The following is a 12,570-nucleotide window of genomic DNA, read 5'->3' on the forward strand; positions in this document are numbered from 1 at the left end:
TGCTTGTATCCATTTAATATATTTGGCTAAAAGTGTATTTATTTTTAATCTGGTCACCAAATATTTGACATACCAGTTTATCCTTTTAATTCTGAAGCCATACATACCTCATATGTTAAAATAGGATAATCCAATCAAAAGTGATAGCAGTTTTCATATTTTGCGGCGCCCCCTAGAGGCCATTTTTTATATGCGTGTTTGAGATCTGTGTCTGGGAAGAGACACTTTCTGTATGTTGTCGCTCCAACGAGAGCCGCACGCTGAGCAGGGCGCGTCTGCATGGTGCTTAACCACGCCTCCGGCGAGGTAGTAGACCAATCAGAGCAGACCGGCTGCTTTCGGCTCTGAAGAAAGAAAAAACGTTCGCGTGAAGAACACTGCAGTCGCCATTTTGAGGAGACTGACGCGTTTCGTAAGAAGCAGTTTTTACGACATAAAGCGGATCGTTTTTGACTTTTTAAATTCGTATTACGTGGAGTAACACGACGTAATGTCTCGGCTTAACAATAATAATCGCGGCGCCTACGGAATGAACACGTTTCAGCCGCGTAGGGGCGGAGGACCCGGAGGCCCGATGCGCGGCAGCATGATGGGGAACAACAACTTCAGGAACCATCCCTTCCAGAACCGTAGAGACAACTTTAACCGGTCTCCAGGCCAGCCGAGCCCACAGAAACCGCACCAGGACCAGCAGGGTCTGCCCATCATCCCTCCTCCGCCTCCTGGCCCGGCTCTCACCATGAAGGGCCCGATGCAGGAGCAGCAGGAAGCCGCCGGAGGCCAGACCAAGATCCAGACCCCGCCGCCGAACCAGCCCAGCCAGGCCGAGGGCGAGCAGCTCAAGTCGCCCGGAGGAAAGGAACAGCAGAAGCCTCCTCAGAACCTAAAACCCGAACCCCAGCAGAGCCCCAAACCGGCACCACAGCAGGACCAGAAACCCGGATCTCAGCAGGGTCCTCAACAGAGTCCCCAACAGGGCCAGAGACCGGGAACCCAGCAGCAGGGTCCCCAGCAAGGCCAGAGACCGGGAACCCAGCAGCAGGGTCCCCAGCAGGGCCAGAGACCGGGAGCCCAGCAACAGGGTCCCCAGCAGGGCCAGAGACCGGGAGCCCAGCAGCAGGGCCCTCAGCAGGGCCAGAGACCGGGAGCCCAGCAACAGGGCCCCCAGCAGGGCCAGAGACCGGGAGCCCAGCAGCAGGGTCCCCAGCAGGGCCAGAGACCGGGAGCCCAGCAGCAGGGTCCCCAGCAGGGCCAGGGACTGGGAGCCCAGCAGCAGGGTCCCCAGCAGGGCCAGGGACCGGGAGCCCAGCAGCAGGGTCCCCAGCAGGGCCAGGGACCGGGAGCCCAGCAGCAGGGTCCCCAGCAGGGCCAGGGACCGGGAGCCCAGCAGCAGGGTCCCCAGCAGGGCCAGGGACCGGGAGCCCAGCAGCAGGGTCCCCAGCAGGGCCAGAGACCGGGAGCCCAGCAGCAGGGTCCCCAGCAGGGCCAGAGACCGGGAGCCCAGCAGCAGGGTCCCCAGCAGGGCCAGAGACCGGGAGCCCAGCAGCAGGGTCCCCAGCAGGGCCAGAGACCGGGAGCCCAGCAGCAGAGTCCCCAGCAGGGCCAGAGACCGGGAGCCCAGCAGCATGGTCCCCAGCAGGGCCAGAGACCGGGAGCCCAGCAGCATGGTCCCCAGCAGGGCCAGAGACCGGGAGCCCAGCAGCAGGGTCCCCAGCAGGGCCAGAGACCGGGAGCCCAGCAGCAGGGTCCCCAGCAGGGCCAGAGACCGGGAGCCCAGCAGCATGGTCCCCAGCAGGGCCAGAGACCGGGAGCCCAGCAGCATGGTCCCCAGCAGGGCCAGAGACCGGGAGCCCAGCACAGCCAAAGACCTGGGCCTCAACAGGGATCCCAGTCGGGTAACGAATCGGGACCCCAACAGGGCCAGAGACCGGGAACCCAACAAGGATCCCAGCAGGGCCAGAGACCGGGAACCCAACAAGGATCCCAGCAGGGCCAGAGACCGGGAACCCAACAAGGATCCCAGCAGGGCCAGAGACCGGGAACCCAACAAGGATCCCAGCAGGGCCAGAGACCGGGAACCCAACAAGGATCCCAGCAGGGCCAGAGATCGGGAACCCAACAAGGATCCCAGCAGGGCCAGAGATCGGGAACCCAACAAGGATCCCAGCAGGGCCAGAGATCGGGAACCCAACAAGGATCCCAGCAGGGCCAGAGATCGGGAACCCAACAAGGATCCCAGCAGGGCCAGAGATCGGGAACCCAACAAGGACAGAGACCAAGGCTCCACTTCGACCAGAGACCGGAGCCTCATCACGGCCAGAAGCCAGCACCCAACGCTGAACCGGAACCGATGGAACAGAACACCAGTACTCCAGAGACGGAGCAGAGTGAGCCGTCGGTCTGTACCACTTTATTCCTCGTGTGTGTGTGTGTGAGTTACGTTTATTAGCTGTTTGGCTGCACAGTCAAAAGGCCGCTTGATTTCTGAAACTGAACAGCTCTGGTGGGCGGTGTTTGGTAAAATTGTCGTTGCGACGTTTCCGCTCGCGTCCTTTTTGTTGTAGCCAGTCGAGGAAACGAGCGCACCTTCGTGAAGTCTGTCCGCCATTTTGTGTAAAATCAGGTTCTGGTGGTAAACGAAAACACTTAAGTCTTTAAAGCAAGCAAAAAAAAAAACTACAATTTGGTAATGTTGTTGTTTTTTTTTATTAACCATAAAGTCGTGGCATCTAATTTTGTATCTGTTAAAAGAATTGCATGTGTGCGCTACTTTAAGGTGTAGGCTACTGTGGAGACTTTTAAAGGCTCATTTGTTTTCCTTGTTTTATTGTTTTTATGCTTTTGTCTTTTATTTTTAATTCAGTTTTCTCTGTTTATTATGCTGTGTGAAGTGCCTTGAGGCAATCTAATCGCGAAGTGGAACTATGTAAATTAATAAATTTCAAATTTACTTTGCATCGAATTAAATGACTGTCTTTATTTTCCAGGAGTTTAAGGCCACACTGTCCAGGCTGCTGAAACCCGGTGAGAAACCATACACTCAGCGGTGTCGCCTCTTCGTTGGGAATCTGCCGAAAGATATCGCAGAAGATGAATTCAGGTTGCTTTTCGAAAAGTATGGAGAACCTAATGAAGTGTTCGTTAACAAAGCCAAAGGCTTTGGCTTCATCAGACTGGTAAGAAAGTCCAAAATGTATACGTGGGTGGCTGCTGGTCTGTCAGAGAGGATGTAAATTCAATTGTGTAAAATGGTCATAACAGTCTGTAGTTGCACAAGCATTTCAGAATTTATGTTTCTGTTATATACAGTATGTTATGGTGGCACAATCACATTACATTGGTTTTGATAGAACCTTATTTAGAACTTTATTAATCCCTTGGGAAGATACCTTCAGGGATTATAACACAAGTATATTATTAATGTTTTTAAACAAAAATGCCATCAAAAATTACATAGAACCTTTATTATTAAACATATATGTAGGGTTGACCCAATTAGTCGAGTAACTCGAATAATTTGATTACAAAAATGTTCAAGGCAAGTTCTGTACCTCAAAGCTTTGTTTAACATTGTAGTACATGTGCCAGGCCTGTGTGTAACATGCTCAGAAAAAAAAATAGAGCCCGTCCGATATATCAGCAGGCCGATATTATTGGCCGATATAAGCCCTTTTCAAAGTACTATCGGCCGAACCTTTGCCAATAGAACGCAGATAATGTCTCATAAACGGAACAGTTACTGAAATGTTTGTGTCGGCAGTGTAAAATGTCCTTTGCACCATTTGTCCAGTAGATGGAGCTCTGACTCCATTCAACTGAGAGCTGCTTACACCCCTGCTTAAATGTATTCATCACCGGCCCTCATAGTTCGCCGTCACACTGCACTGATCGGCTGACAAAAGCATACAAGTAAGTTTATAAGGATCTGTATCCTTATCCCGAACCTAATTTCACAAAGGTTTTAATTCTTGATTGCATTTTTTGAACTTGAAAATTCTTCTGTTATAAAGTTAATCAATAGGAGGACAAAGCTTCAGCTTTTAGCTCATACCTTTTTTGTTAAGGGTCCAAAAAAGAACATTTTATTAATTTAAAAAAATATCGGCTGATTTATTGGCTATCGGCAAATCAGCCGATTTATTGATTGTCTTTTTTTTTTTTTCCCCCCGCCCAAATGTCATCGGCATCGGCCTCGGCCTCAAAAAATCCATATCGGTCGGCTCTAAAAAAAAATCCCAGAAGACTAGAGCATGTGCACAGGCTGTGTAAGCGCTATTCCATTTAGCACAAAAGCTACTGCTTTCCAACATGACACAGAGTAAATTAAAGGCTTTTAGGAGAAAGACGGTCCACGCTGATCATCTGAAATAGCTTATTGCCCATTTAAAGCGAAGCAATGTGTTTGTCCTTTTTTACACTTTCGTCCGCTGGCTGCTCTCCGCTTTACGTGGGGAGTGACTATTCGCGTGACGGCCAGCTGCTGTCCATCTCTCTGCCCGGCGTGAGTGGCTCACACCGTTTTGCTTAGACACTCACTGAGTGTTTCGCTTTTTGGGCAACACACAATGCTTCACAAACACGGTAACTTAAAATAAAAAAATCCAGTGACTGCGAAGCTTGAATGTTCAGCCTCCAACTGAAATGCATCTACCAAATCGGAGAGAAAGAGGGATTAAAAAAATTCACGCAGGGTCCCAGTCCACCAAACTTAAAAAAAAAAAAAAAAAAAAAAAAAAAAAAAAACTTGGTTAAACTTTACAAGTTGGGGAAAACAAAAACACTTGACACTTGGAAAGATCTAAAACTTGTAAAGATGTGAAAGATAAATAATTACCCAGGAAAACAGAAAGGGATACACTAACAGTCTGTGTGATGGTGCAGCAACATTGTGCCATTGCTTAGGAAGAGCCCTGGATGGTTGTTGTTTAAAAATGCAAAATGCTTTCTGTCTGATTATTCTGATTGATTCTATCGATTAATTGATAGAATACTCAATTACTAAAATAATCAATAGCTGCAGCCCGACATATAAGAGAGCCTGACTGTTTGATGACATCTTGTGCTTTATTGTTCCAGGCATATGTTATGTTAAAGATTGGTCAGCAGATGTCGCCATATCTAATTGTATCAAAAGCTTCAAAATGCTTAACCATTGCTTCATATTGATTCAGTGGTTCAAAACGGTTCAGTGTCTCTGTCACTAATTTTCCTAAATAAAATACATCAGCAATCATTAATTATTGCCACATATGCCCGCATAGACTTAGTCATGAATACCTTGATGTTGTTGCAAGCCCAGATGTTAATTAATGTGCGATGACCTTAAATACTAACTTACTGAAGAACGAAGCAGAGAGTAATTCACCTGGATCTTACATAGCGTCTAATCCGGTACCTGATGCCTGCGATCTGTGACTGTGCTGGAAAACTGTGCATGTTGGCAAAACCAAAAACGGTGGAACAAAGGCGACAATATTTCCTTCAACCCCAATTCCAATGAAGTTGAAACGTATGAAATGTAAATAAAAGCAGAATATAATGATTTGCAAATCTCTTCAATTGAACACGCCACAAAGACAAGATACTTTATGTTCAAACTGATAGACTTTTTGTTTTTGTGCAAATATCTGCTCATTTTGAAATGGATGCCTGGAACTCATTTCAAAAAAGCTGTGGCAGGGCCAGCAAAAGACTGGGAAAGTTGATGAATGCTCAAAGAACACCTGTTTAGAACATTCCACAGGTGAACAGATTAATTATAAACAGGTGAGTGTCATGATTGGGTATAAAAGGAGCATCCCCAAAAGGCTCAGCTGTTCACAAGCAAAGATGGGGTGAGGATCACCACATTGTGAACAAGTTTTTCACATTGTGAAAAACAAACAAAAAAAATAGTCCACGAGTTTAAGAACAATGTTTATCAACATTTAATTGCAAGGAATCTAAGGATTCCATCATCCACAGCCCAGAGAATCTGGAGAACTTTGTACACATAAGCAACAAGGCCGAAAACCAACATTGAATGCCCGTGACCTTTGATCCCTCAGGCGACACTGCATTAAAACGACAAACGGCCCAGGAATGCTTCAGAAAACAACTGTCAGTTAACACAGTTCGTTGCTACATCACGTTTTTAATATGGCAGGCATACGCTGGCTAAATCGTCAAGGTGTGACAGGGCCTTTAGGGATGGGTATTGATAAGACTTGATCTGTATCGATGCCATTATCGATTCGGCTTATTGAGCTGATTCTTTATCGATTCCCTTACCAATACCTCTTGTGAATTTTCTGTGTACTAAAACTAGGCTTTACAGGTTTTCTATGTCAACTACATTTTATTGAGTCTTAAAGAAAATAAATATTAAATTGTAGTGACCAAATCCTTGATCTCTGTACATTGTCACTGGATCCAAGCTTTCTGGACATAAATAGAAATTAACAAAACCTGTAGTTTTTCTGAAAAGTGTTTCTTTTCAGGTATAAATGAGATATGTCAAGATCAATGTAATTCATAATTGCTGTTATCATTTCAGGAGTCTCGTGCGCTTGCAGAGGTAGCCAAAGCAGAACTAGATGATACACCCATGAGAGGAAGGACTCTGCGTGTGAGATTTGCCACACACTCTGCAGCTCTGTCTGTTAAGAACCTGTCCCCTTTTGTCTCAAACGAGCTCCTAGAAGAGGCCTTCTCACAGTTCGGAATTGTAGAGCGAGCCATTGTCATTGTTGATGACCGTGGGCGTTCAACAGGAAAGGGTATTGTTGAGTTTGCCTCCAAACCCAGTGCTAGAAAAGCCCTCGATCGCTGTAATGATGGCGTGTTCCTGCTCACCATGTAAGTGTGCCTTTATACTGTGTAGTAATTTGCCACATTTCCTAATATACATTGAGTTAGGACTGCGAGTGTACATGTATTTGTAGCTATAATCATGCCTGGCTATCTTGTGTGTGCCATAGGTCTCCTCGGCCTGTGATTGTAGAACCTCTAGAGCAGTTTGATGATGAAGATGGTTTTCCAGAGAAATTAGCACATAAGAATCTCAGATATCAAGCGTAAGTATGTTACTGGTGGACATTTTTCCAGATATAACTCACATTGTGAAATCAGCAAAGGCTGTAAAAAAAAAAGCACTACTGATTTTTGCGCTTGTTTAATTATGGAATAACCCTGTTGTCTGATTTGCAGATGTTAATGTTGGATTTTACAGTCGCAAATTGAGTTTTACTGGTGATGCGTTAGTGGAGCCGTTAAAAAGGAGTTTTACCGGTAAAGTGGATATTTGCAACCGTAATCCAGCATTAACATGCGCACATCATCAGACACAAGGGGTTTATTCCCATTCTAATCTAACCAGAGGGAGTTTAATGATGTGTGATGAGAGTTTGATGGCACTACAAACCTTAAATGTGAAAGCATTTTCTTTTGCTGTGGTAATTTGTTGATTGTCCCTCAGCTCTGGTCTCACAGTCCGCTGCACGTCAAGATCGCTGAATTCACACAGAATCGAGGATGTCTCATTTTTTTGGTTAAAACCGGTTTTGGTCAATTGTAGTTACGTTTCATCTAATTCGATACTCAGTGATGAAAGTCTACCGGAAATGACCGGAATTCAGGGTTTTTGCTCAAGTGGTGAGCGTTTCCAGGTTATTTTTCATAAGTTACGTCAAAAGCCAAAATTCCACATCCAAACAGTTGGTAGTTGGCGGTAATGCGCCGTGTTGGTTTGCAAGCTGCCAATAAACAAAAGACGAAGGCTTGTTTGTTTTCCTGGTCAGATTTAATGTGGGCATTATTCACAAAGTTTGTGTTTGTCGCATTGTTTGGAAACATCTGTGATGAGACGCCACATTGGATATTAACTTTGACGTTTTCATGTCATGATCCGAGACTGAAGGGATAATGTTACGTGCCACTGCACAAAGAGAATTAGAGATGACGTTCTGTGAGTTGTGTGCCACGCTGAAACTCTGATCACAGTGATGAAATGTTGCTGCACAAGATGATTTAAAGTTCTTCAGAAAATGGAGCTGGCTTGAGCCAAATGACCAGAAAAGGCACCTGACTTTCAGGAAACGGGCTGTCTGAAGTTTTAGGGTGGAAAACAATCAAATATAACTGCAGATTTCACAATTTTGAAAAGAGGGGACAGCCTGTCTTGTGATAACGGCGTGAAGGACAAGTTTAAATGGCAGTGGTTAGAGGAAAAAAGGCGAGAGTTTTTGGGGGGGAGGGGTTGACTTTTGATGTCCGAAAGACAATCAGGGACGTAGAGATAATTGTTGGCATCAGTGTACTTTTTATATTTGTTAACCCTCGTATTATGTTAAAAAAATTTGATTATATTGCAGGGTATTTTGACCTGTACTGTGTAAATCCACTCAAAACAGTCAAAAAACTAGGTAAACCAATAACTTTATTTTAGATTATATAAACATTTAGAAAAGACATACATTTTTAATTCCAACACTACATTTAATAACTATTTAGTTAAAGTTAACACTTTAGTGATGTTAAGGATACCACCCTTCCCCACGTCCGAAAGGACTTGGAAGTGTTCCTTGCGTGTTCATGAATCGTGAGAGACACAAGAAAACTCAGAATTCAATTTGCAGTTACACAGACCTTAAAGGGTTTATTAAAGAATACAACAGAACAGATCAGAGGATTGTCATCATTCACCAAGCGCAGGGTGGGTTCAATGCAACACACGTTATTACGCAACAACGATACCAACAGGTTGTGTGTTCAGCAAAGAACCTCGAATGCTGGAAACACACAATCTTTATAGGGTTGGTTCAATTCAGTTCAGTCGGGGTGTTATCGTCTTCTGATTGGTTAACTGGGGGAGACCAGGAGGTCATGAGAGGTCTTCCAGAAGTGGCATGGGGGGAATGTCTGGGGCAAACGGATTGCTGAGTCAGATGTCTGGCTGGACATCTGATCCTAAAACCAGTTTAAACCTGTTCAACAGTCTATATATGGAGGTGTCTTCAATTTTAGTGTGCCATTGTACAGACGGCGAGAAACCACAGTTCTAATATCAGCACAGACGAAAGTTTCAGTTCCTATATGTCAGGAGAGTCAAACATTTCCACAGGGAGTCAGGAGAAAAAGGTCACACAGAGTTCATTCAACAGCAATAACACATTTAAACAATTAATAATAATGAAACATTATTCCAGTTACATGATAAATCATCAAAAGCATTTCCAAACGATTATGTGTAGTTTAACAAAACATAAGATCTTTAAACATATTATAGCATAAGCATCGTGCCGTCATCAAATAATGACTTAATCAAAGTGGTCAATGCTGGGCTTAGCTATGGGAAGTCAACAACATGTCAGCAGTTAAACATGGTCAATACAATTCATCATAAGCACACAATTACAATCCTTAATCAAATGATATAATATTGTATCATTTCAAAATCATCAAATCAGTTTTATTTATATAGCGCCAAGTCACAACAAACAGTTGCCACAAGGCGCTTTATATTGTAAGGCAAGGCCATACAATAATTACGGAAAAACCCCAACGGTCAAAACGACTCCCTGTGAGCAAGCACTTGGCGACAGTGGGAAGGAAAAACTCCCTTTTAACAGGAAGAAACCTCCAGCAGAACCAGGCTCAGGGAGAGGCAGTCTTCTGCTGGGACTGGTTGGGGATGAGGGAGAGAATCAGGAAAAAGATGTGCTGTGGAGGGGAGCAGAGATCAATCACTAATTAAATGCAGAGTGGTGCATACAGAGCAAAAAGAGAAAGAAACACTCAGTGCATCATGGGAACCCCCCAGCAGTCTAAGTCTATAGCAGCATAACTAAGGGATGGTTCAGGGTCACCTGATCCAGCCCTAACTATAAGCTTTAGCAAAAAGGAAAGTTTTAAACCTAATCTTAAAAGTAGAGAGGGTGTCTGTCTCCCTGGACTGAATTGGGAGCTGGTTCCACAGGAGAGGAGCCTGAAAGCTGAAGGCTCTGCCTTCCATTCTACTCTTACAAACCCTAGGAACTACAAGTAAACATGCAGTCTGAGAGCGAAGCGCTCTATTGGGGTGATATGGTACTATGAGGTCCCTAAGATAAGATGGGACCTGATTATTCAAAACCTTCTAAGTAAGAAGAAGAATTTTAAATTCTATTCTAGAATTAACAGGAAGCCAATAAAGAGAGGCCAATATGGGTGAGATATGCTCTCTCCTTCTAGTCCCTGTCAGTACTCTAGCTGCAGCATTTTAAATTAACTGAAGGCTTTTCAGGGAACTTTTAGGACAACCTGATAATAATGAATTACAATGGTCCAGTCTAGAGGAAATAAATGCATGAATTAGTTTTTCAGCATCACTCTGAGACAAGACCTTTCTAATTTTAGAGATATTGTGCAAATGCAAAAAAGCAGCCCTACATATTTGTGTAATATGCGCATTGAATGACATATCCTGATCAAAAATGACTCCAAGATTTCTCACAGTATTACTAGAGGTCAGGGTAATGCCATCCAGAGTAAGGATCTGGTTAGACACCATGTTTCTAAAATTTGTGGGGCCAAGTACAATTTTATGAGTTTAGAAGCAGGAAATTAGAGGTCATCCATGTCTTTATGTCTGTAAGACAATCCTACAGTTTAGCTAATTGGTGTATGTCCTCTGGCTTCATGGATAGATAAAGCTGGGTATCATCTACATAACAATGAAAATTTAAGCAATGCTGTCTAATAATACTGCCTAAGGGAAACATGTATAAAGTGAATAAAATTGGTCCTAGCACAGAACCTTGTGGAACTCCATAATTAACCTTAGTCTGTGAAGAAGATTCCCCATTTACATGAACAAATTGTAATCTATTAGATAAATATGATTCAAACCACCGCAGCGCAGTGCCTTTAATACCTATGGCATGCTCTAATCTCTGTAATAAAATTTTATGGTCAACAGTATCAAAAGCAGCACTGAGGTCTAACAGAACAAGCACAGAGATGAGTCCACTGTCTGAGGCCATAAGATCATTTGTAACCTTCACTAATGCTGTTTCTGTACTATGATGAATTCTAAAACCTGACAAACTCTTCAAATAGACCATTCCTCTGCAGATGATCAGTTAGCTGTTTTACAACTACCCTTTCAAGAATTTTTGAGAGAAAAGGAAGGTTGGAGATAATTAATGGCCTATAATTAGCTAAGATAGCTGGGTCAAGTGATGGCTTTTTAAGTAATGGTTTAATTACTGCCACCTTAAAAGCCTGTGGTACATAGCCAACTAATAAAGATAGATTGATCATATTTAAGATCGAAGCGTTAATTAATAGTAGGGCTTCCTTGAGCAGCCTGGTAGGAATGGGGTCTAATAGACATGTTGATGGTTTGGAGGAAGTAACTAGTGAAAATAACTCAGAACAATCGGAGAGAAAGAGTCTAACCAAATACCGGCATCACTGAAAGCAGCCAAAGAGAACGTCTTTGGGATGGTTGAGTAATTTTTTCTCTAATAGTTAAAATTTTATTAGCAAAGAAAGTCATGAAGTCATTACTAGTTAAAGGTAAAGGAATACTCGGCTCAATAGAGCTCTGACTCTTTGTCAGCCTGGCTACAGTGCTGAAAAGAAACCTGGGGTTGTTCTTATTTTCTTCAATTAGTGAAGAGTAGTAAGATGTCCTAGCTTTACAGAGGGCTTTTTTATAGAGCAACAGACTCTTTTTCCAGGCTAAGTGAAGATCTTCTAAATTAGTGAGACGCCATTTCCTCTCCAACTTACCTGCTTTAAGCTGTGAGTTTGTGAGTTATACCATGGAGTCAGGCACCTCTGATTTAAGGCTCTCTTTTTCAGAGGAGCTACAGCATCCAAAGTTGTCTTCAATGAGGATGTAAAACAATTGACGAGATACTCTATCTCACTCAGAGTTTAGGTAGCTACTCTGCACTGTGTTGGTATATGGCATTAGAGAACATAAAGAAGGAATCATATCCTTAAACCTAGTTACAGCGCTTTCTGTTCAAACAGGATTTTAGACAAGATTATGTGACTTTTTCATGAATCTAGACCTTCTTTCATGGGGGGAAAAAAGACTGGCTTTGAATGCATTTACATGAATTTACACAAATGAGTTTTTATTAATGTAGACTTTTTTATGGGAAAAAGACACTGGCTTTGATTGGATTTACACAAGAATATGTGGCTTTTTTTACTATAAGCTTTGTTACTGATATTTTACCATGAATTTCAAAATATTCTACAAGTTTTAGCTCAGGTTTTTGAAATGCTGTAACAGTCTTTTTAGTCTTCATGAATTTCATGTAGTTTAATTGTTCTGAGTTGATGCATAATTTAGTTTACAATTAAAAGGAAAATCATTCCAGGTCCTACTTCCACGTCATATTCTGTTATTTCAACATGATTGACTGTTAAAAAAAGAAATGTTGAATACAGACAGGGTCGTTTAAATATGCACTAATTTTGAGATTTTTATTTTTTTATTTTTATTTTTTGTTCCAGGAGATGTTGAAAATGTATCATTAGATAAACAGTTTGGTTTCTAGGATACCACGGCGTCTAAGATCCTGGCTCCTGGGG

At 43.2% G+C, this 12,570-nt stretch overlaps 1 protein-coding gene across 3 annotated transcripts in view; it reads left to right on the forward strand.

The window, feature by feature from the left end:
* The first annotated feature begins 334 nt into the window (after window positions 1-334).
* The window catches only part of LOC117501363 (splicing factor, proline- and glutamine-rich-like), a 37,474-nt gene continuing 25,238 nt past the window's right edge, over window positions 335-12,570 (forward strand). The window contains exons 1-5 of one of the 3 annotated variants that reach the window (XM_034160222.1): window positions 335-2,219; window positions 2,268-2,398; window positions 2,988-3,176; window positions 6,536-6,837; window positions 6,960-7,055. In XM_034160222.1, the coding sequence (XP_034016113.1) occupies window positions 491-2,219; window positions 2,268-2,398; window positions 2,988-3,176; window positions 6,536-6,837; window positions 6,960-7,055 (2,447 nt within the window). In that variant the 5' untranslated portion in view covers window positions 335-490. Of the gene's footprint in view, window positions 2,399-2,987; window positions 3,177-6,535; window positions 6,838-6,959; window positions 7,056-12,570 lie in introns of all 3 variants that reach the window. The other 2 variants (XM_034160223.1, XM_034160221.1) reach the window with 2 other exon arrangements.

This window comes from Thalassophryne amazonica, chromosome 20 (genome assembly GCF_902500255.1).
Source record: "Thalassophryne amazonica chromosome 20, fThaAma1.1, whole genome shotgun sequence".
Taxonomy (NCBI): domain Eukaryota; kingdom Metazoa; phylum Chordata; class Actinopteri; order Batrachoidiformes; family Batrachoididae; genus Thalassophryne; species Thalassophryne amazonica.